The sequence below is a fragment of the Aristolochia californica genome, unplaced genomic scaffold (assembly GCF_029961685.1).
Source record: "Aristolochia californica isolate CCGP_79_NKW_82.1479 unplaced genomic scaffold, dmAriCali1.0.hap1 SCAF_8, whole genome shotgun sequence".
Lineage (NCBI taxonomy): Eukaryota > Viridiplantae > Streptophyta > Magnoliopsida > Piperales > Aristolochiaceae > Aristolochia > Aristolochia californica.
This window is the reverse complement of record NW_027182279.1, coordinates 36980445-37006674: the sequence shown is the minus strand read 5'-3', so window position 1 is coordinate 37006674 and position 26230 is coordinate 36980445. Positions and strand designations below refer to the sequence as shown.

At 37.0% G+C, this 26230-nt stretch overlaps 1 protein-coding gene across 1 annotated transcript; it reads right to left on the bottom strand.

The window, feature by feature from the left end:
• Window positions 1–7948: 7948 nt before the first annotated feature.
• On the bottom strand, window positions 7949–10746 carry LOC137938946 (putative disease resistance protein RGA3). Its single transcript, XM_068784070.1, has one exon. The coding sequence runs from the start codon at window positions 10728–10730 to the stop codon at window positions 8166–8168; it is 2565 nt and encodes an 854-aa protein (XP_068640171.1). The 5' UTR covers window positions 10731–10746; the 3' UTR covers window positions 7949–8165.
• Window positions 10747–26230: the final 15484 nt, after the last annotated feature.

The following is a 26230-nucleotide window of genomic DNA, read 5'->3' as shown; positions in this document are numbered from 1 at the left end:
GCACGAAATCAATGCCGAAGTGAAGAGAAAAAAAATTGGTCGGACAACACAGGTCGTCGGACGAGAAATACGTCGGGGTTATTCTTCAGAGCTCTGATACCATGACAAAACAAGATCAAGGGACTGACGGAACAGTCCAAACATCCACAAGAGAGAGCGTAGCTCTCTGGTTTCACAGCGAAACGAAACACACGACGAAATCCAGAATTCTGTCCGTTGGAGATTTTTCCCCTTTCATTAAATATATATCCTTTAGGTTTTCCTGTTACAAAATGGCCCATGGGCCCAAGACAATACCCCCTCATCCCATTAAGCCTAATCAAATAACCCTATATACATATCCCAAATTATACAACAATTATGAATATAAATTACATTGAATATACATTTTAACATATCGTAACAGTGCAGAAGCAGAATACAAAGCTATGGCCCACACAGTTAGTGAACTCCTACAGATTAGGACACTTCTTACTGAATTAGAATTTTATAAAGGAGGTCCTATGGGTCTACATTGTGATAACCAAGCAGCCATTCATATTACTTAATATTCAATCTTCCATGAAAGGACCAAACACATTTAGGTGGAGTCCCACTTTATACGGGAGAAATTTCAAGCGGCTATAATCTCCCTCAAACATGTTTTATCACAAGAGTAAATAGCATATATCCTTATGAAACCAGTTACATCTAAAATCCTATCCTTTATATGTGGCAAGCTGAATATCTATGATGTTTTTTCTCCTCCAAGGAAAGAAAACACACACATCTAAGTGGTGGTATATGGGTAAATAAGGATGATTTTCATAAAGATGGCATGAATTTGTAAATACTTGTCTTTTTATGTCTCTTCTTTTATAAAATTGTAGCCCCAAGGGCATTGTAAAAGCTATTAATAGAGGCACTGGCTAAAAGGTAGAGTATTGAAGCGCTCTCCTCCTTTCTCCAAAGTTCGTCAAGCCTCTCTCTTTCTCTTGGTCGGTGCTCCACTTCTTCCACCTCGTCCAATCTCTCTCCCTTGGTGGTTGATCCCTTCTCCCTCTATTCTTCTTCTTCTTCCTCTTCTTCTTCTTAGTTTGATCTAAATCCATTTCATGGGATCCTAAATTCTACACAACGTAAGTCACAACATATCACTAGTATTTTTTAGAAACTTGACTTCTTTGTGTTCATTCAAAATGCGAAGTCCTCATTCTCATATTCAATGTCTTCATTTTGTGGCTACAGATAATCTAATAAAAATTTCCATTAATTTGAATTTAGGGCATGTGTAGGCATATGACTCTGTAGGATCTCATGATGAAAAAAATTTCAATTTTCTAATTTTTTCTTTACGAACATGCAGTGATCACGAATTTTAAACCACATTTAAAATTCTTGGATTAGTTCATTAGTTCTACTCTATAAAACAATTGATTTGTTGCAATGCAACAACTTCAGCTATTTAGACAACCTAAGATAATTAAGTTTACAAAATATAGAAACAATTTGATGATCGCATCCCTTGAAATGCTTTGTTCTCATGATGCTAGATGATATATGTAGCATCCTCTGATTGGTTGATATAGTTCATCCAAAGTTAATGGCCTACCAAAATGAATAGTCAACATAGGTAGTATTGAAGAGAAAATATGGAAGAGTTCTACACGACTCTTATAGCAAGACGTCTCACATAGCTTGAATTAATATGGTGGAGTCTTACAGGAGTCTCACAGGAAGAGATTTCATAGAGGAGTCTCAATTAAACATATTTTAGTTATGTTACTCATCTACTTCTGTTCAGTTATTCAATTATTTTAGGACTTATCTTTTAGTATTTAACTTTGGGTCCAAATGGATCCTTTTATGATCTATCATCTTTATAGTTTAAGTTCGTATTCTATCTTTTTTTTTTATTGTCCCTGTACCCGTTGTTTTCTTGGTGTTCTATCCTCTATACTGAACTTTTCATATTGCAAATTTTTCATTGAAGGAAATATCTTTGACTCTACTTTCCAACTTAACAATAAGTTGGACAATCAAAGTTTTCCACAAAGAGCAATCGATATTTAAAGTAACAAAGGTCGGACTACAAGAGAGATTCGAGTAGTAGTAGAAAGTTTTACTTTTGAGCCATTTAATGCCATAAAAATGAAACTTTATATGGAGATTTATATGTCAAAAGAAATATATGTAAGAATATTTTCTACTCTATTATACAAATTCTCAATCTAAGTTTTCTAGATGGAGATATCAATTTTTCAAGAGTTAATGGTCATGTTGGCCAAGGAAGAAAGAGTACTCAGTTCTGCCAGATTGCAGGTCCAAAATGTATCAGATTATTTCTCTAAAGAGAATTATGAGAAGTATATTTTGTGAAGAAATATTATAATTTAATCAAAGAAATAAAAGTCTAATTTTAGATGGAGAAAATTTCAAATGAATCTGATATCTCTATAAGGAGATATTCTCATTGGAGTCGGCAAGGGTCATACTATTGAAACTAGCAAAGTAAGAGGTCATAAAAGATTCAAGAACAAAAAATTTTATGTGAAATAAGTTATCTAAATGAATATCTTTGAGTATAGTTTCTTGAAAAAAAAAACCTTTTATGATTCTGAGCTATATTTTAAGACATATAGATATTAGAAGTACTAAAGTTCAGTTCTGCCAAAAATCTCTTTTTTTTTTCCTATTTTTTTCCTATTATCTATCTATGCATTGGCGTGAATTGAGCTTCTTTTTTCTCATAAAATTCTTGTTTTTAAGCCAAATTTATCTTCTAGGCAGAGAGTTTTGGTCATAATTAATAACTCCATGATGTTCTCATTCATGGTATGCAAAAATTTCCTGTTTCGATGTTGTTGTCAAATTTTGTGTTTTTCTTACATGGTTGTGTATCTTACGCACCGTCAACTTTGAAATTGTAGTCACACCACAAAAAAATAGTTATACTTGGTCCAATTTATTAAGTTCAACCGTTATAGTCTCCCCTAGTTTTTTTTTTAAAAAGGTCATATCCTAGATTCGTTTGGAAGTATGATTGTTACCTAATCGCCTTGTTTTGGTTAAAGTTATTTTCCTTTAGTATTTCTTCAGTTTATACTTTCTTGTTTTCATCACTTCAGAGCAATGCCTAGGACAATTACCTAAAAAGTATTGGAATGTGCCCAATATCCACCTTGAGTTAAGTCTTTTATTCTTCACCCAAGAGGTGATTGGTGTTTGAGCTACCTTAAAAAGTGACTGGTCTTTTTGCTAAGCCCTAAAGTTGGGTAATTTTTCTTTCTTTAAAATTAAGCGGAGTGTGTTTTAAACTATGACTATTTTTTACTAGTGTATGGAGCTTTGTTGTACAACTAGGATTGATTTTTTTTCTTCCACATCGTGTTTTGTCCAAGTTGTGTCTCTATGTCATTTTCATCCTCGGCTTGAGGGGGGAAAGTAGGAGAAGTACGAGAAAGAAGTATTTTATTTTACATGTTACGGTAATTATTATGTGACCAAAATATTCAAGAAAGGCAGAGAACAAATGATGAAGATTTAACATCTTTGAAAAAATTTTAGCTAATTAAGATTGTAGACCAAGATTGAAGACCAAAAATCATTTTCATTGCAAGCTGAAGTTATAAACTCCACCTTGAGGGAGAGTGTTGAACAACCAATATGGAAGAGTCTTAGATGACTCTCACAATAATAAGTCTCATAGGGCCAGAATTAATATGGTGAAGTCTTACAAAGGAGGTCGCACAGAAGAGTCTTAGTTAAATGTATTTTAGTTATGTTAGTCTTTTATTTGTGTTATGTTGTTCAATTATTTTAGGACTTATCTTTTAGTGTTTAACTTTGGGTGTAACTGGGACAAGGGTAGTTTGATTGTTATATGATTCCACTTGTTTCATCAAAGACAAATAGAGGCTCAGTATATTCAAATTACAACGATTAAGTGAAGTTTTTCTCTATTCCAGAAATTCAATAGATAGAAGTATGAATGAAGGTTCTTTCATATTCCAGCGAATAGAATGACTTTAATGGTCCATATAATGTTAAAATACGGTTTAGGTATACATTTTGGTGAGCGACGTATCTACTACTTTGAGAGTCTTTTCTTTGAGTCTTTGGAATTAGTTTCATTGTTAATATATTTTCTTTAATTTTTTTATTATGAGGTTCAACTTTTTATATTCTTGACTAAAAAACCACATTGGTGTGTTTCTTTTCATTCTCATTAACTCTTCCATTAGAAATTTATTAGTAGTGCCAATGATGCTAAATGCAAGTTATATTGTAGTTGGAAAAGCAAGTAACTAGAGCCCTTCATGGTAGCAAATTTCCATGGCTCATAGCGGAATGATTCTATACAAAGAATTCTTTAAACTAAAAATATGAAGTTTCACGTGCTTCTAAGAACAGCTTGACATCTACTCTCCACAAATCATTGTTGAAGAATCAATCATATACTAAGCAAGGTTAAGGTTGTCACCTTAAATTGATTAAAAAAATATTGAAGTTGTTAATTAGTATATATAAATGCACATTTTAGTGATATAGGAATGAAGTGACCTCATGCTAATAATAGTGGATGTTTTCTTGTTGACAGGAATTTGTAAATGAAGTCTTGGAAACAATTGAGCTTGACGCAATAAAGGATATGTTGTTGTGTCTTTCTGGTGTCAATAATTTGCAACTGAGTGAAGGAAAAGGCTAACCGTAGCTGTAGAGTTTGTTACAAATCCTTTCATAATTTTCATGGGTGAACCAACATATCGTTTGGATGCAAGAGCAACAACAATTGGAATGCGGGTAGTGAGAAATGTTTTTGATACGGAAAGACATTGGTCTACACCATTCATCAGCTCAATATTTACATATTTGAGGCATTTGATGAGGTAATATGACAACTAGTATGCATAAATATGAATAAAATATGACATCTATCAATGACACTCTACATAAGCACTTTATCACTATTTCTAGTATCAGTTGGTTATAGTTATCATTTTTTGTTTTAAATGTTAATTAAGTATGCATGCAAAGTCATGTAGACACTAATTCTTAATTTATGTGGTTGTTCTGCTATTTTTTATTTTTTGATTTACATAAATGAAACATCATTGAGGGGTATTCTTTACTTAAAGGAAATAAAATCTTGATAGACTTTTCCCTTGAGAAATTAGATGAGAAACTACTTCTAATGTGAAAGTTAGATTTCTTGCAATTGTTTCTGATGAAAAGAGGAGGCAAATAATCTTTTCAGGGCTTGGTGGTGTCGGAACCTCTAACATGAATGGAAAGATTGAGCGGCACAAGTACATGGGATTTGAGAATCTCTAGAAATATGAATTGTCACAGAGAGTTTAATTGGTGAAATTAATTGTATTCACGGAGAAGCAATTGACTAATTTTAAATAATTGTATCTCTACACTTTTTTATTTAGGCATATTATTTTTAGCTGAACAATGCACTTCGTATTTTAATAAAATATTACGCACTCATTCCATTTGTATGTTATCAGATCATCCCATCTTGGTTAAAATGTTTCAGATTTCACAGTGTCCAACATTATATGATGGTTAGCAAGACCACTGTGTGGCCCAACTCAGTTTGTGGAATGAGGTTTCATTGGATTTAAAAATACTCCATAGCACATGATTAATTTAAAATGTTTATTCACAGAAACCACTTGGATAGAGATAATACATATCAATTTGATGAAAATAGTCTTATAAGAAGGAAATAAGACAAAAAAACTTCAAACTTGGGGAGCAAGAAGAAAAGATTCTTTACATTATCAAGAATGGTCAAAGGGCCTTTAAGTTTTGTACTCTTTCTTTTGCATACATCTTTCAAACAGCACCCTTGCTACAATTAACATGGATATACTGTACAATTACAACCAATATGACAATTGCAATCATGGTGATGTGCCATTCATGGTTAAATAGTGGATGTACTAGTATCATAAATCCTAGTTTGTGATCCATCTGCAATGGAGACAAAGCGAGCTAAAGTGCATGGTGTCACAGAGGATAAATTTTAAATTTTACTTGTGGGGTGCTCAAAGGCTCTGGAATCAATGATCCAAGGTGAATTGCTAGAGCATGAGAGAAAGGAACACATACTAGTAGTAGCAAATGTGGCGGTTGTGTTTCTTAGGGGAGCAAGTATCATACTTTTAACCTGATGAAACAATTCATGATGCTCTTTTGATAGTGTTAATTTTCCTCTAGAGGAATCTTGAGGGTGCTTCACTGTTGGTAGAAGCAGTAGAGGTTGATGCTTGATTAACTTTGAAGTAAGGTGGTTTGCCATGTAGGTTCCAACAAATTTCAACTAGATGGTTGTTGAGCCCACAAAATGTAAATTTCCTTTACTGACCACCAGTGTCCAGAGGTAGGAGCATTCCCACCTCTACTTCCTCTAATATCTTCATTTACCTCTACCAGGACCATTATTCCTCCTCCCTTGTCAGAATAAAGCTGAGTTTTCCACTTATTCTTCTTGACTGTTGGACTCCTTAACTGGAATCCGTAGCATGGTTGCACATACATCGTTAAAAGAAGCTTTTGCAACAAAGTACCCGTGACTTGGCAACATCAAAGTAAGGTAGTAGATTAACAAGACATATAGCTGAGACCAAGTCTTCCTTCTACTTTTCCTTTGTGGAAACATCAAGTGCATGTGGTTGTATAACCTCCCATTCTTTTAGTAGCCCTCTGAATCTTGAAAAATACTCATATAGATTTTTTTTGTACTTTGTGTTGCACATCTCCTAAAAAATGTCATAAATCTTTGTTGACCGTTAGGAGTAGAATATAATTCAAAATATTTGTCCCAAATTATTTTCGTGGACTCTAGGTGCACCACATTATTTGTCATATGTTCCTCCATACTATTAATCAACCAGTTCAGAACTAGTGTGTCATCCCTAAACCACCTATGGTAAAGAGGGTTGATCCATATACATAGGTGTCTAAGTTAGATGCTCAACCAATAGATCTCACAAGCATGACCCATTTTTCGATTTTTTTTTGTTGTTGTTTGATTTTATAAACTAGAATTATAATCATTCAATAACCAATGGTGATTAAAAAAGGGGAAAATGAACTAGGTGTTGGTCAAAAAGCAATAAAAAACAAACTAGAACTAGTGATTACTTTCCAAAATTACTCTTCAATCTCAAACTTAGGGTTTTAATAACTTAATTGAGTAGCCACTCCTTCAACAAACCAGAACTTAAGGAGAGCTTTAATAGGAATTTTTGGCATAAAAAATAAATTAAACAAATAAGGAATAAAGGAAACTCATGTACATGACAATTTCAGCCATTCAACATAAAGAAAAAAATGAATTTTGAGAGAGGGGGGGGGGGGGAGGGGTGGATTGAGTAAAAATAATTTTGTCACTACAAAAAACTTAAATTAAATCCCTCATAATGTGAAACATAAGGTGAAACTTATCTGATTAAGGAGAGAACTTGCGTAATTGACTTTAGTGTTTTTCTCCTCTTCAAAACTAGTCGAACGTTTTGTTGTTTGAAGGATGTTTCAGGTTCCTTTCCACTAAACTTTCTTAATTTTATCAACTTTACTTTAAACCTTATAATTCCAGCTCTGATACCATGTTGAATTCTAGTGTTTAATCCATGGATAATTTTTGTTTGAAAAAAAAGAGAAGAAAGAAGAAGGATGGAAGATGAGAAGGAGAAGGCAGATCACAAGTTGAGGAGAGAAACTTGAAGGGCCGAGAGAGAGCACATGTATGAGTTCTTACCTTTCTCTTTCTTATTCATATAGGTGGGGCATGGAAGCCCTAATAGATTAGAATAAAAAAAACACTTAAACTAACTACTAATTGTAACTTATGCCACTTACTCTTATAATTACATATCACTCAAATACTTCAACATATTTAAACCAATCCAATTTTTTTAATATTGAATATGTAGGCACATACACAACACATACATACACGTAAACACCCCCTATCTCCCTTAGTGAGTTTTCAACCTATGACCACACCAGAAACCACATGGGATCATTGAGCCAAAGGTTCAAGCCACTCACACTTACAATAGAACCCAACTTTATCACTCACACTTTCCAGAAGGAAAACAAATAGTTACGTAACATACATGCATATAAGCCTTCAATGCCAATCACATAGATGAACATGGGGAATTCGATCAAACAATCACTTTAGGGATATGTGCTATCTTGGGCCAATCTTCACCTGTCTCCTTCTTGCATCTCTCTTCCAGTAAAGGACACCAAATGATCTTTAAAAGCTGGAGAGAGTTGGGCAGTCCATTTTCTGGCAGTGAAGCCAGTTTAGGGCAAGAATTCAATTCCAAGCGCTGCAGAGATGTGAGATTCTTAAGCCAACTTGGAGAACGCCTGCCTTGGTAACCAACTAAACTTAAATGCTTCAGGTTGCTGTGCGGTTCGAGAGAATCCAATACCTTCTCATCGCCACTTGCATCTCTGTCGCCACTTAGGAACATGGGTGACCATTGTAATGTCAGGTCAGTGATGTAAGGCTTCTTCTTCATGTTAGCCTCCTTAGCCTCTTCTTCAGAAGCCACATTTTCTAGACTGAAGATGACAATATTTCCTTTCAAATCGGACATATCCTTCAACTCCGAAATTCTGTGTCCAGTCTCTCTGCTTACTACGAACCTTGGTAACGTCTGTAGGTTCCTCAGGTTTCCGACATGAGCTATTGCATCAGAAGGTAAGGAAATGCAAAGTTCCAAATAGAGGAACCTGAGATAAATGAGCTTCGTAATGTCTTTTGGCAACTCAGTGATGTGAGTACAGTTCCGGAGATTCAATATCTGCAGATTGTAGAGCTTGCCAATCGAGTTAGGAAGGATCCTAAGAGGCGTGTATGAGAGATCTAGAAGGCGTAAGAGCTTCAAACTACTGATGGATTCCGGAAGTCTTTCGATCATGCAGCCTTGCAACCTCAAGACACGCAAGAATTTGCACTGCAGGAGAAGATCAAGTTTCTGGTTTGGGAAAATCCCTCCACCGTTTTCCTCTGGAAGGCGTTTATCATGGTATAAATCTAAGTACAGGAAAGAGCGCAAGCTGTTACCTTTACACAGCTCCTCAAAACTAACCGAAGGCACCTCGTTGAAACAAACTAAAGATGAATGACGAGTACCTACAGGGATCACATTTGGTTTACCTTCTTCCATCCTCACAATTTCTTCATTCGATACTACTGCCAATTCATGTACCATATCATGCATTTTGAATATTGGTTTCCCCGACCAGACAGAATCTACCGAGAAAAATGACTTGATCAGAAAATCATAAAAGACTTGATTGGCTTGATCCATCTGTCTAATGTAGCCTTCTCCAATCCACAGTTCAACCAACTCAGTTTCCTGAAACAAGTAATCCCTTGGAAACAGGGAACAATACCTAAAACACATCTTTGAGCTTGCCGGAAGCTGCTGATAGCATATTTTCAGAGCAGGTAAGACATCATTGTTGGTTTCAGTTATGTTCCATGTGGAGCTTCCTAATATATTCACCCATTCATTTTCTTGCCTGTTGTTAAGGAGGAGGCCTCCCAGGGTCTTTGCTGCCAAAGGGGAGCCCCTGCATTTGTTTACTATCTTCTCTCCAATCTCTCCAAGATTTGGGTGTCTTTGAAAACTCTCAGCATCAAGAGCCTTTACGAAAAACAACTTTGAGCAATCATCATCGGACAAACCTTCCAATCGGTATGGCTGAGCTGTGCCTAAGATTGATCCAATCTCCTCACTTCGTGTAGTTATTATGATCTTACTCTGTTTATGTCCAGCAGTAAAGGGTACCAAAAGCTTCTTCCAGTTTGGATTGTCATCTCTTATATTGTCCAAAACCAGTAAAAACCTGCTATTTCTGAGCAACTTTTTAAACCGCAGCTTATCCTCAATGTCACCCAAATAATACCCAGTAGTGGACGTTAAAATTTCTCTAGTAATCTTTTCTTCATTAAGATCAGGAGAGACACAGAACCACCAACGGTGCTTAAAGTGTTGTTCTACTTCCTTGCAATTGAACGCAAGCCGAGCAAATGTGGTCTTTCCTATGCCACCAGGAGCAACGATTGGAATGACCGAAGGACCTCTTCCGCTAAATTTCTCCGATAATAATTCTTCTAATAATTTGTTTTTCTCTTCTTCTCTCCCCAAAATAAGCGAATCAGCCTTTAGACTGTTTTGTAGTTGTTCGTCATTGGCTTGCATAAGCGCCTCCTCACGGGCTACTATTAGACGAAGGCCACGACATTCCTTCTCAATCTGGCCTACTCTTTTCCGTAAACTTCTTAATTTGTATACCACGTCATGTTGATAAACTGCGTTTTTAGATTTGAAGCAAGGTAAGAAGAGTTTCAGTAGTACCTTCTTTCTCTTTCTCGATTCTGCTCCTTTCTGTTGTTTCGGTACCTCCACCCTCTTGTTAGAATCGTCCCCATCCTCCGTTTTTGTTTCAAGAGCTCCGACGATGAACTCCTCTATAATGTCTTCTGCATCGTGAGCAACATTCTTAAGCTGTAGGAGCCAATTTTTCACAGAATTGGATACTAATTGCTTCCTTTCAGCATCTAGAAGCACTGACTCGATCACGGATAATGAGTTAACCAGAGAATTAAGTTCCGCATCAACACCCCACACAAATTTGATTTCTTCTGATACTGATTTTAGGATTTGAATCAGTGCATCAATAGTGGGAGACAGGATTATTTCTCCCATACTTCTGAAGAAGAGAGCTCAGTGGCAACGACGGAGATGAAAAGAAGATGGAAGAGAGCAAGAAAAGATAGAAGCTTTTACAGGAAAACTTAAGAGGACATGATTGAAAGATTTAAAGAGAAAAGGACCTATCATCTTTATTCTTTACTTTAATTCTGGAGAAGGTAACTTTATTCACACTAGGATGCTTTTACGTCATTTATTCTTTATCAACTGCAACATTATAAGCATCAGAGGGACAGTGAAAACGAAGTCATGTTTCTACAAGAAAACCATGTTTTAGTTGCTTTACACTCTTCTTGGAGTAGTAACATTGTAGGGAAGTACACAAGATTCTCCTTGGTCTGTGGGCCTTGAGCCCATCTTCCACATCTTTTGGATGTGTGGGATTTCCTTGAGCTTGAGGCCCATCATCTAACACACTTGGATGTGTGGGTTTTCCTTGGTCGTGCGGGTTTGGGCCCATCTTCCAACACTACCCCTCAAGTTGGGGGTGAGAGAACATAATGAACACCCAACTTGTTGTAAATGGTGTATAAGATTTACCCATATAAAATAGCAGTTCCCCATATCTACCCATATGTATTAGGGCATCTATGTCCCACCTATATCGGTAAGAAAGAGAAGGGGAGGAGTTAAAAAAATTGCTCTCTCTTAACCCCTAAAGTTTCTCTCCTCAAATTGTACTCTAGCCTTCTCCTTCTCATCTTCTTTTCTCTTATTTCTTCTTTCTTCTTCTTTCTTCATCTTCTTCTCAAACCAAGTTATCCATGGATTAAACCCTAGAATTCAATATGGTATCAGAGCTGGAATTTTAGGTTTAAAGTAAAGTTGATCAAGTTATGAAAGTTTAGGTTTGGCTAGTTATGAAGAGGAAAAACAGGATGAAGTCAATTCAGCAAGTCCTCTCCTTAATCAGATAAGTTCACCTCATGTTTCACATTGTGGGGGATACAATTCAATTTTTTGATAGTCACAAAGTTGTTTTTACTCAAGCCCAATTATCCCACTCAAAATTCATTTTTTTCTTCATATTGAATGGCTGAAATAACCTTTTTTTTGTCACGTGCATGAGTTTCCTTCATTTTTTGTTTGTTTGATCTAATTTTTATGCCAAAAATTCCCCCTTAGGAATGCTACAAGTCCTCTTAAAGTTTTCCTTAGTTTTGGTATGTTAGAGGAGTGGTTGCTCAATCAAGTTGTTAAAACCCTAAGTTAGGGTTAGAAGAATAATTTTAGAAAGTAATCACTAGTTCTAGTTTTTTTTTTATTACTTTCTTACCAAAATCTAGTTCATTTTTTCCCTTTTTAATCACCATTGATTGTTGAGTGATTATAGTTGTAGTTCAGAATCTCAAACAACAATTTTTATTTTTATTTTTTGAAAATGGAGTCATGTTTGTGTGATCTATTGGGTGGTTTCTTTCTTTGTTATTTGCTTGTGTGACATTACATAGTTTCTCATTCCATAACTTCAAATATTTGTTAGTTTTGATAAATTCGTGTCCTATTTCCTTCTAAGTTAACTTAAAGGTGCTTGCTTTCTGAAAAAAAAAATGTTCTTTTGTAATTCATAATGTCTGAATTATCAAATACTTCATCTTCCTCTACATATGTTGATTTCAGCAAAGGTGATCCCTTGAGGATTACTACAATTCCAGTTGAGGGGCCTCATCAATAAAATCATGAAGTGTGTTCACCTTCTCCAAAACCATTATCTCAGTTTTGGAGGAAATAATTTTAACTCTCAATTGTCATAAATCCAAATTGATTCCCCTAACTAAAAGAGGAAGAGAATTGTTTTATTTTCATGAAATTTTTATTTCCTATGTTCTACTGAACAAAACCTTACACTTGTTTCAAATATTAAATGCCCTAATTTGGAAATTATTAAATTAATGAATAACAAAGAATGAAATTTCACTTATTATACAACATTTTTAAAGGACTTGTACAACAAGTTATTTACCTGAATAATACAAAACTTTCTTTGTCACCACCCTACATCTTGCATGTAGATTTCTTTTTCTATAAAACGCTTGGCCAACTTGTCTAAAACATTAAAATAGTTTGGAAGTTTTTCAAAAAAAGGGTTATAATCGGGCTCATACATTAGACTATTGCTTATATAAAAGCAAGCCTATTCAAATTGGACATTTAGTTAAAGAGCAACTTTTTATCCCCAAAGAGCTATGCCAAATGGAAAAAAATCAGTCTTAATGCTAGTTCATAGATTAGAGACCTGAATCCATTATACAATCATTGATAGGTGTTGGTCAAACCATTTGTTTCTTGTTCTCTATGATGGCTTTTGAGTATGTGCGATCAAGCAAAGCTTCACTGTTTGTTCCCTTTTTTCCTTTATGACGAAAAGAAAAATCTCATTCTTTTCTTCCTTCCAAGGTTTGTAAGAAGAATTTGTCTTTTCCACTTCTCTATTGACCATGACCAATTTTTTCACTTTCTTCACCGTATCTAGTGGAGTGCAGCTTGTCATTTAATGTTCTATATACCCATAAGGAGCCAAATAATGCAGAGTGTAATGGTATACAAACGAAACAGAATAGGCTAATTTCAAATACTGTTTCTATTATCTATATACCTCTCTTGGATGTGTGGGCCTTCTCCTTGCACGTGTGAGCTTGATCCCATCTTCTAACACTCCCTCCTCAAGCTAGGGGTGAGAAAACATCATAAATGTCCAACTTGCTGCAAATGGTGGATAGGATCTTGTCAGTGGTTGGCTTTGTGAGGATATATGCAAGTTGTCCTTGTGATGGGATATGTTTGAGAGATAATATGGCGACTTGAAATTTTTCCCGTATAAAGTGGCAATCCACCTCTATTTGTGTTGGAATATGGGCCCAAGCCCACAAGGAAGACCCACACATCCAAGTGTATTAGAAGATGGGTTCAAGCCAATACAACCAAGGAAGACCTACACATCCAAGAGGTGGAAGATGGACTCAAGTCCATTGACCAAGGAGAAGGACCATAGGCCCACAAAGTGGTGGCATGATGGTAAATAAAGAGTCATATCCTAAAGATGGCATAGATGTAATTAGTTTAAGTCTTAGGAGTATTATTGTAATATTATAATCTTATTCATCTATAAATTAAGCTTTAGAGGGAGGGTTAGGACACGAGTCCATAGCCTCTTTCTTCCTTCTATTATCTCCCATTACGTCAGTTCTCCTTTTCTCCATGAGCTAAATCCATGGAGTCTTGAAAATCAACATGGTATCAGAGCATTGATTTTCAAGACTCGTAGCTAAGGTGTTTTAGAATTCCAATTTTTTTTCTTTTGTCTCTTTGTCTCATGCCCTTGTTTTTTATTGGTTCACTCGACTCGTGAAACCTAGTTTTCTTTACTACTTTTGATTTTTATCTAATGGTGGTGACAGAAGCTGCCAGCAAAAATCAAGGCTCTAGTAGCGAAGAAACCCAGGTTCATATCTTCCACCTTCACAAAGTATTTTTGAAGTCCTCACAGACGATCTTGGGCCTTGTAAACAACACCTCAGGTGCCTCGCTAACTTTCCTTTGCAAAGTAGAGAATAGACACATTAGGAATCCGCTCACCAGAGAGATCATGGCTTTGACCAACAAAGTTTATGAGAAGTCCGTGTTGGAGTCCCAATTACCGGATTCTCCTACCTTCTGGAGTCGATTTCACGTTGAGATTTATTTTGTTTGCCTCGACCTTGATGGTGCTTATTGTGAAGGTCATCAACAAGTAGATCGGGATCATCACTCTCCCAGTGTTGTTGTTGCAATCTGTTCATCGTTGTTCGTTGATGTGTTGCTATGTCGATGTTTTTTGCCGAGTTAATCTTTCGAACTCTCTGCCACTGCTGCCATCTGGAGTTCTATTGAGTTGCTGAATTTGTTTGGCCGACTTAAATCTGTCTATTTTGATGCCATTGTATCTCTCAGGTTTATTTCGGGAGGTTTTGCTTTTTTTTTGGAAGAATGTCACGTTGGTTATTCCAACGGACTTGCTCGATATAGGGAGACGATCACGCTACTTGTAGTTACTGGACAATCCAGCGAACTAATCCGAGAAAATAGAGGATTTTCTATGTTGTCTTTGATGACTCCAGTTGTGTTTTGGTACAAACGTTACTGGAAGTTCTGATTTTTTTTGCAATAGTTCTGATTTATTTTTTTCGTTGATGGTTTCGGAAACTCCCGTAATATTTGTTGGATGCTCTGTGCTGTCCCGCTTTGCTCGAGAATCACCAACGATGCTTCGGGAAGACGAAGATGTCTATCTTCCGATGATTTCTTTCAGACGCTGCTGATTTCCCTTTCCGAAAATATTTGCCGGAGCTAGCAGCCACAATGATGACTCTCTATTAGTCCTTATTGCCGTGATTGCCATCCGAGGTCTCTCTGGTTTTCTGCTGCCCAGTGCTATTTGTAGAAGAGAACAACACTATTTCTGAATTAAAATCCAACTAAGATAGATCGATCTCGATTTTAATCCAGCGCCTGAGATTCGGACCAGATAGTCGAGTCAACCCAACGAACCCAGCTCAATTTATGACTCTTCTCACTGCTATCAATCCGCACCAGCCTGATCGGGTCAACTCTCCTGGGTGAACTCGGTCTAGTCAACCTGACTCTGCCCAGCTCACTTGCTTCCTGTCACAGCTATATGGGTCTGGGTCCCGAGTTCTATACCTATTTTTTTCGTGGCTTGGCTATATTGGTCTACTATTTGACTCGGCTTGACTCGGTCCCTTGGCTCCGGCATGATATTAGCTTGAATTAATTGACAACTTATTCCTTGGTCGACATATTATTTGGTTCAAAACCTTCTGATGGACTCACAGTGGATTATTTTATGTGTCATTTTTAAAGGATTTTCATTATTTTATTGTGTTATTTAGGCCCAGGCCCATTTTAGCTGCTGCTTTTGTGTCTCTTTGACTAAGACATTATTATTGAAGGACTTCTCGGCAGCTGACTATAGTCAATATTGGTATTTTGATGAAGAATAAAACACATGGTGGCCTCAAAATATTATTTTCCTATGATTACCCTTTACCCCCTTATTTGGTAGTTTTACTCCTACCATTTGAGAGTCAGTGACCTATGTTCGGACACCGTGATGGAGGAGCTTATTACTGTACTTCTGAGCAATACCGATAGACCCACTACCTATAGAGGATAGGAGTGCGCCCAACATCCAATGTAAGTCAAGTTTTTTATTCACCCAAAATGTGTTTTTTTTAGCTACCCACAAAATGTGGGTAGACTCTGTGCCCCACAGTAGGGCTACTTTTCTGCCTGTGAAATTGAACAAAAAATATTTTTGACTATGACCATGAGCTTTATCTTACAGTTAGTGATTTTACTCTCTCTTATATTATGCCATTTGGGTCTCTTGGTAAAGAACGAAGAGACCATTAGTTTGAGGGGGAGTGTTGGATGACATGACGAATTACCATTTTATACAGGAAGATCCTATACAACATTTGCAGCAAGTTGGGCGTTCATGATGTTGTCTTACCCCTAGCTTGAGGGGGAGTGTTGGATGATGGGCCCAAGCCTATAGACCAAGGAAGGCCCAAGCGTCCAACTGTATTAAAAGATCGGCTCAAGCCCATACAACCAGGGAAGGCCCACACATCCAAGAAAGGTGGAAGATGGGCTCAAACCCACAGACCATTGAGAAGGCCCACATAGTGGTGGTATTATGGTAAATAAAGATGGCATTGATGTAATTAATTTAAGTTTTAGCGGTATTACTATAATATTTTAATCTTATTCATCTATAAATTGAGCTTCAGGGGGAGGGTTAGGACACAAGTCCATAACCTCTTTCTTCTACTTCTCCACTGGACCTTGCAAGCACATTTTTGTTCTTGCTTCTCCATGTAATGAAGTTTCCTCCAACCTGTAACACCCAGAAGTGGACTTTCTATCATCTAGGGATCCAGCCCAGTCTGGATCGGTGAACCCTTCTAAGTTGAAGTGACCATGGTTATTATAGAGAAGCCCTCTGCTGAGGCTCTTTTCAAATATTGTAATACTCTTTTCAAAGCTTATTAATGAGTAAGTTGTGATTTGTGCATGTATTGACTTACTATACTTATAACATATGATATATCTGGTCTGGTTACAATGAGGTAAATAAGTTTTCCCACTAGTATTTGATATTTCATGATATCCACATCTTCTCTAGAGCCTATAGGTAGCTTTGTATTTGAATCCATAGGGGTATTTGCTGGTCTACACCCCATCATTCTTATCTCCTCAAGTAGATCAAAGACATATTTTATGTAAGATAGTATGATCCTATGCTTGAATTGTAACACCTCAATACCTAGAAAGTATTTAAGTAGTCCAAGGTCTTTTGTTTTGAATAGTTCACATATCTTCTTTTTGGCCTCTTGAAAGCCATCTGAATCACTGCCGGTTAAGACAATATCATCTATATAGATTGTAGAAGTATTTTCCATTTTGGGGTATCTTTAATAAATACAGAGTGATCTACAGAGCATCAATGAAATCCAACTTGTATCATGGCTTGCCTAAATTTATCAAACCAGACCATAAGGAGACTCTTCCGACCCATATAAAGATTTCCTCATTATGTATATTGACTCGCCCTCAACCACAAATCTAGGTGGCTGCATATATATTTCTTCTTTAATATCCCCAATGAAGAAAACATTTTTTACATCAAGCTAATATACCAACCATGAGGAATTAGCAACCAGGGATAACAATATATGTACCGAGTTCAATTTGGCCAGCAAAGAGAACGTTTCTTCATAATTGATTCCATAGCATTGAGTATAGCCTTTGGCAATGAGGCATGCCTTAAGGAGAGCAACCGATCCATCCAGATTATGTTTAACGGTATAAACGCACTTACAACCCATAGGTTTCTTGCCAAAAGTAATAGTAACTAGAGTCCATGTTTGATTTTCATATAGTGCATGCATTTCTTCTTCTATTGCCGCCTTCTATCCTGGATGTCTCAGAGCCTCCTGATAGGACTGTGGTACAAAGATGGAAGAAATGGATGCGAACAATTGACAACAAGAAGAAAACATATGATGGAGAGACACAAAGTTGGATATTGGGTGAGAAGTAGAGGGCCTAGTACAAGTCCTGGGGTTCTTTCCTTAAGGCTACATGCCAAGTATCATATGGTGGTCCAAATAGAATAGAAGTTGGTGGAGATGGACTTACTTTGGTGGAATCCGTAAATACCGTAGGTGTGGTATCGGCCAATGGTTCAAGGGGTTGAAGAATAGCCACATCAAGGGACACAACCTGTCGAGGAGAGGCTGTGCAGATGAGAGACCCGAAGGAGCATTTTCGGAGTAGTTGAAGTGTCTTCAAAGAAAGTCGCATCCCTAGACACAAGTAACCTTCAAAGAATAGGATTTTAACAAACATAACCCTTTTGTGTGCTAGAGTATCCCAAGAAGATACACTTGATAGATTTTGGGGCAAGTTTATTTCTCTGAGGTGATGTAACATGAACAAAACATGTGCAACTAAAGACTCATAAAAGAAGTGAAAATAGTTCATCATTTTGATGTAATAAAGAGTATGGGGATTTATGTTCGAGTACAGATGAGGGCAATCTATTAATAAGAAAACAAGCAGTAAGTATGGCATTTGGCCAGTAGACGTATGGTACTTCCTGTAGTATATTAGCTGTAGGCTACCTCTAGGAGATGTCGGTTCTTCCATTTTGTTACACCATTCTGTTGAGGGGTGTGGACACAAGATGTTTGATGGATAATGGAATTTTCTTGACAAAAGGAGTTAAGGTCACTAGAGAGATACTCTTTGGCATTATAAGAACGAAGTAGGTTTATTTTCTTGCCAAACTGAGTGGCCACCGTAGCGAAAGGACTTAAATGTGGATAAAATTTTAGATCTCTATTTAAAGAGGAATATCCATGTGACTCGAGTAAAATCATCAATAAAAGTGATAAATTACTTAACTCTAGAAATGTTCGAGACACTCAAGAGTCCCCATACATAATTGTGGACCAAGGAAAAAGGATCAACACCTTTAAGTTAAGTCTGAGGAGAGTGTGTGGTCCTCTAGTATTTGCTTAGTTGACACATTTCACAGTTTAAAATTGACAAATGTTGAAAATCTAGAAAGAGATGTTGAAGAGATGGCGCTAAGGGGTGTCCCAACCAATTCAGCCATAATCTTTCCTCGGGTTTTTTTTTTTTTTTTTTTGAGACTGCATTTATCTTAGGCAAGTCCAAGTAGTAAAGCCCCCCTTGTTCACATCCTCCACCAATCACTCGCTTCTTTGTAAGATCGTGAAAAACACAAGAAGAGGGTGAGAAGGTGATGGAGCAATTAATGTATTTAGTAAGTTGACCGACAGACAATAGGTTCAAGGGAAAATTTGGAACAAATAGGATTTCTTTGAGCGGAAGTGATGGTGTAATAGAGGAGAAACGAGTAGGGAGCATTGGGAATGAAGGGGGTAGGCTCAGAAAGGAGACAACGGTGACGTCTGATGATGGGAGAGGAGTCAAACGAATGAGGGGCGAGGCAAAGATGAGAGTAGGTCTACTTGTGGCTTCTGATGCTCTCGTTGAAAGCAAAGAGGTCAATTTTGGGTACAATGAGATCGTTAGTGCGACTATCAATCTACTGCCCTCATTGAAGACAGAGCGATTGATTTTGGGTATGATGAGATTGTCAATGCAGCTATCAAAGGTGTCACAGAAAGGGAAGAAAACAAGATGACAGGGATTCTGCAGGCAGAGAGGCAGAGGAAGCGATTTCGAAGAAAAAAATTCAAAAGAAGGCCAAAGAATATATCTTCTCTGATACCATATGAGAGGCTGAACTGAACCGCATCTTTGCATTGATTGAGATTGGTATTTATATAAAATTTACAATAGAAATGATAATTATAATCATCAGAGATCTTATCTCCTAAACGGAAGGGAAGATAATCCCTTATCACGTAGTCCATTCGGAATTTCGGTATCCATCCCAGGTAGAGCTTTCTCTTTATTTCTTCAACCAGTTTTTGGAGTTTTGAAATGGGCGAACTCCTCTAATGGAGTCGATTTCAGTCCTCCATCTGCTTCATTTATTTCACTACCACCTTCTTCCAAACAGAATCTCCCCTAAACCCCAACAAGTAATGAAATGCTTGTGCACCAAGATATCCACTATTCCATCACCTCCACCTTTGGAATTGCCAAATTTTACTCATCACCCACCAACACAACTCTTGGTTATAGAGCCTGTTCAACCTACAAGAAGACTCCAAGATGCTGGAAAAAGTTCCAAAAAAAGAGTACAACTGCATTCTCAGACATAACATTTAAAAGGGTACCTTGGAAATCCCACATTTGGCTATTGATAACAACACTGAAATTCTGCTACAAACCATGGCAGCTTGGGAACAATGTCATCTAACTGTTAGGGAATTCTTTAATAGTTATGCTATCTTTATGGACTACATTATTAATACAACAAAGGATGTCGAGATACTCAACCGCAATGGAATACGAGAGCAAACATTGAGATTTGATGAATATGCTACTTCCATTTTCAATGCCTTGGGCACCAACATTGACTTCATTGGAGGCGAAAATAACCTTCTTCCTCACTTGTGCAGAGAGTTGAACAAATATTGCCAAAACAGATTTAACATATGGCAGCCAAAGTCAAAGTTGCTAAACATGGTCAAAGTTGCTATGTTCTCTCATATTATCTATCCATGTGTTGACGTGAATTGAATTTCCTTTTCTACAAAAATCTGAAAATTTTAGCCAAATTTCTCTTCTAATCAAAGATTTTTGGTAAAACTTAATCACTCCATGATGTGCCCATTCAAGGTATGCAAACATTTCCTACTTCGATGTAATTTTTAAATTTTGTGTTTTTATTACTTGGTTGTGTTTCTTCTGAATAGTTAACTACAAAAAAAATTGGTCACCCAAAAAAATGTTATTATTGATCAAATTTATTAAGTTCTATCGTCATAGTCAAACCTAGTTTCAAAAAAAAAAAGTCTTATTCTAGATTCATTTGGAAGTATGAGTGTTGCATAGTCGCTTCCTTACAGTTAAAATTATTTTCCTCTAGTATTTCTTCAGTTTATCTTCTTGTGTTTTTTCATCACTTAAGAGCAATGCCTAGACCCACTACTTAAAAATTATAGGAGAGTGCCCAATATCCAACTTGAGTCAAGTCTTTTATTCTTCACCCAAGAGGTGATTTGCTTTTATAATACCCTTAAAAATATGAGTAGTATCTTTGTTAAGCCGTAAAGTTGGGTCATGTTTCCACCTTTAAAATTGAGTAGAGTGTGTTTCATTCTATGACCATTTTTTACTAGTGTATGCAGCTTTGTCATACAACTAGGAGTGATTTTCTTCTCCCATATTGTGTTTTGTCCAAGTTGGGTCTCTATGTCCTTTTTATCCTTAGTTGAATGCGGAGAAGTAGACGAATATTGATTTTCAGGACTCCATGGATTACGCCATGGAGAAAAGGAGAAAAGACATGTTGGGGGAGAAAACAGGAGGAAGAATAAGGTTCTGGACTTATGTCCTAACCCTCCCCCCGAAGCTCTATTTATAGATTAATAAAACTATAATATTATAATTATGCCATTTACCCTAGAAGAGTGAAGAAGAAACTAGAAACTTATACTAATTACATCAGTGCTATGTTTATAAGATGACTCATTATTTACCATCATGCTACCACTCTTGTGTAGGTCGTCCTTGGTCATGTGGTCTTGAGTCCATCATCTAACACACCTCTCTTGGTTGTTTCGGCTTCAACCCATCTTCCAACATTTCCCCTCAAGTTGGGGGTGAGAGAACATCATAAATGCCTAGCTTGCTGCAAATGGTGAATATGATCTTCATGTATAAAATGGCAGTCCATCATATCTTCCAACACTACCCCTCATGCTGATGAGCTCTTTTACCAAGAGACCCAGTTGGCATAATATAAAAGTGAGAGAAAATTCACTCCTAGCTGTATAACAAAGCTCCATACCCCATGGTCATAGTCTGAAATACTCTCTACTCAATTTCAAAGGCAGAAAAGTAGGCCCACTGTGGGGAACAAAGTCTACTCAAAGGGTAGCTCAAAAAACACCTCTTGGACGAATAATTGACTTGAATTATGCTAGATCTTGGTCACATCCCTATCCTTTGTAGGTAGTGGGTCTATAGGCATTGCTCAAAAGTGGTTTTAACAAATAATAAGAGGGTAATGAGAAATCACTGGAAGATAATATGTTGGTGCCACCATGCACGTTATTTTCTTCATCAGAATAACCAATGCTGACAACAGTCAGCAACCAAGGAGTCCTTCAATAATAATGTCTCAGTTAGCGAGACACAATAGCAGTAGCAGAAATGAGCTTGGACCCACATAACACATTCTAAATAATGAAAATCCTTAAAAGCACACATGAAATAATCCGATACGAGTCCATTAGAAAGCTATACACCAAATAATATGCTGATCGAGTAATAAGCCATCAATTATCCAAGATAATGATCTGAGCCAGGAGACCAGGTTGAGATGGCCGAGTCAGGCTGATCGGGAACAAGTTGACTCTATTAAACCTAGTAGAACGGACAATAGTATGGTGGCTGACTCGATCCGAGTTGGTCCTAGTTAACCCAAGCAGAACGCTGGTCTGAGTCGCTAGGTTACCACACTGGATTGAAAAAAATATCTACCTAACTTGGTAGTATTTTAATTCAAAAGCAGTGTATTCATCTTCCCTGAGACGCTGGCTTCTAGATAGAGAGGGATAACAGGCTTATTTGTCGTCTAAATATGGCAACACAACGGCGTTGGGAAATAACTAACAAAGGTTTAGTTGTTCCAGCTGCAGCACAAACGATCAATCCTAAGAGAACTCTTCCAAATAGTTTCCGATTTTGAATGGAAACAGAGGTTAGAATTTTCCACCAATTGGATGGTTTCCGACTTTTGAACCAGCTGGACTATAAGATACCAATGACGTATTTCCAGAAATAACGAGGATACCAATCAGAGTGCTAGTTGTTGAATCCAAAAATAAGATCTCAATCTGGTTTGAGCCTCTTCTGTTAGTGTGCAGGATATCAATAGTGCCAACGAAAAAATATTCTGGAAATGATGTAGATAATATCCAGAATGAAAATATTGTATCAGATTGATGGCTGATTGCTGGAAGGAGGACTAAAATTGGAAGGCAATGAAGATCGTCCAAAAACGGCAATCAACCAGTAATGTGATACGCAAATCAGCATAGATGAAGGAGATTAATCAGCAAGGAATGCCATCAAGTACTAGTATCTCACGAGATCACAGAGAAACGTAAGATGACAAAAAAAATGACTTCTAATAGCTTTCCCGCACCAAATTCAAGATTCACAGTCGTTACCAATGGTGGAGCTTGTAGCTAGGCCAGGTGGTGGATCGGGTGGTGGAAGACACAAGTGCGGGTAGTAGAATCCTCGAGGCTCCTTATTCAATGTAACGGGCTGGATCATTATCTTCATAACACTCCACCGACTCCGACATCTTCGAATGAAGGCAGGAATCGAGACTTCAGGTGGAAAATTGGAGATGCCTTCCCTGTAGCTTCTTGTGGTTTCGGACTAACACATATCTTTTTGGATCGAATGTGAGGACCACCTAACTTGCGCTTGCATTTGTAGGTGGATTTGGAACTGAGGCTCTCTTCAAAAGCTTCAATTACGTCTATACACAATTTAAGATTCTCATAAGGTTCCCATGTGTTAGCGCTCTTAGGCCACCCATGCCATTTAATGAGATATTAGGTTTTCCCCTTGCGAATTCCGTTTCTCTGAATATCTTTGATCTTGTAAAAGCCTTCAACTAGCTTTGGCAACTCAACCTCAGTCTCCCAATATCCAGCTTGAGTCAAGTCTTTTATTTTTCATCCAAGAGATAAGTTATGTTTGAAATACCCTTAGAAAGTGAGTAGTCTCTTTGTTAAGACCTAGATTCAGGCCATTTATCAGCCTTTAAAATTGAGCGGAGCGTGTTTTAGACTATCACTATGTTTTACTGGTGTAAAGAGCTTTGTCGTATGGCTATAAGTTATTTCTTCACCCATATTGTATTTTGTCCAAGCTGGGTCTCTACGTCCTTTTTATCCCCAGTTGAAAGGGGAGAAAAGGAAGAAGAAGTACAAGAAAAAGGTATTTGGTTCCATATGTTATGGTAATTTTTATGTGACAAAAATATTAAAGAAAGGGGGAGTACCAAAGATGAAGTTTTTGCATCTATGAAGAATTTTTTTCAGCAAAAGAAATTTCAACACCAAGAATCATTTTTATTGCAAGATGAAGTTATAAACTCGAGTTTGAGGGGGAGTTTTGAAGAGAATAAATGGAAGAGTCTTACATGACTCTCACAGTAAGAAGTCTCACAAAGTCAGAATTAAAATGATGGAGTCTTACAGGAGTCTTACAGGAGAAGTTCTCACAAAAGAGTCTTAGTTAAAGGTGTTTTAGTTATGTTACTCTTCCTTTTTTGTTCATTTGTTTAATTGTTTTAGGACTTATCTTTTAGTGTTTAACTTTGCGTGTAACTCAAACAAAGGTAGTTTAATTGTAATTGGATTCTACTTGTTTCCTCTATTATAAAAAGAGACTCATTGTACTCAAATTATAACAAGTTAAAGAAGTTTTTATCTTTTCCATAAATTTAACATGCAAAAATTTACATGGATCACCAATTACCAAAGCTATTTTTTGAGATCATAGTTGTGAATTAGGTCAAGTACTTGGGGTGAAGAAAGCATCGTTAAATTTCTCGATTTGGTTGATTGCAATTACTCAAATTGTGACCCAAAACAAAGAACCAAATTAAGGCAATAGAATAATTAAGTATTCAACCTTTGATGAAGTTACATTTACATCATATTTTCTCTTCACGAAGTTATGATATTTGAGTGTATAAAAAGATATACCGTACAAAAGTTTTTCGTTTGACAGTATAAGGTTAATTACTCAAGTCCCTTTTAAAATTTGAAAATTAGTTTTTGACATTCATTTAGCTGTTTTGATCGTCTTATCTTTTTGAAAGGATAAATATATTTTATTCTATGACATCAATTTTATCAAAGGTTTTATTTCTATAAAGAAAAAGAGATTAGCCAACCTCTTCCTCGACAACTCTCATGGCATTAAGAGAAAACAATTGTTGAAGGGCCTTATTTTGTGCCTAAACTGAATAAAAAATATATGATTTTCATAAATCTTCTATAATCAAAGTTTTATTTCTATAAAAAAAGAGTAGCCAACTTCTTCCTTGTCAACTCTCATGGCATTAAGAGAAAATATCTATTGAAGGGCTTTCTTTTGCTTCAAAAATAAATTGCAATATATATGAATTTCATAAACTCACAATAATAGTTTTAAGTAACAAGTGTAGTAGACATGGAAATGAATTGGCCAGGGTCAATTTGAACATAATCCTTTTTTATAGGTGAAAAGCATAGATTAGATCCTAGAGCAATTTGGTTCAGGTTTGTGTTAATAAAGAGACAATCACAAGAGAGAATATAAATATTCTTAAATAATAATTGCAAAGACTTAGAAAACTTATTGAAATGGAAATATGATTTGTTATGAGGAAACAAAAACATGTCTACAACATATATATTCAGGAATGGCATAACAGTGATATTTTTGTGATCCTATTGAAGGGCTTTATTTTGTTCCTAAAATGCCAACTCTTGAACTAATGCCACACTAGACCTCTTCAGCTGCTTACCCTTCACATATAGAATACACGCAGATTCTTATTAATTACGTACCGTCGGGGGACTCGATACTGATCCAGATCTAAAAGGGGGTGCTAGAGGTTGAGGATGGAGGTTTCCCTTGGGTAGCGAGGGCGGGAGGGGACAGGGAAACGCCCCAACATCACCATATGGTGAGGCAAATGACCTGAAGCGATTCTATGGCCTCCATGGGCAAAGGGTCCTGCCCAGACTGGACGAGCATCAGCACCGAGGAACAGAAACGCGAATGCCACTACGGCTAATAGGGAACTCATGCGTGCAACCATGGAACTTGAAGGAGCAGAAACCTGAAAGCCACCAAGGCTCCATCTTCCTCCTGCTATAGCACTCGAAGGTCGATGGAGGTCAATAATGCAAGTTTCTGGGGCTGGAAGTCAAGTCCAACCAAGTAGGCCAGTTAGGGGGGGTTAGTCAACATGACTCAGGACATGATCTTCATGCGCATTACTTAGTTCATGTCCTGAAGTTGTTAGGGAGCGCCAAACTTCATGTCATGTATATGATCATCCATAACTCAAGAGTTCATGTCCCAAGAGTAAACGGCGGAAAGTGTTTTCCGCCCGATTTTGAGATTCATGTACATGACACGGGGCTCTCTCTGCCGCACACCCTCTTTACCATTTCATTCCTGCAGCCCGCCCGCAGCCCTCTCTCGTTCTCTGCTCCCTCTCTCGTCTCCACTGTCCCTCTCTG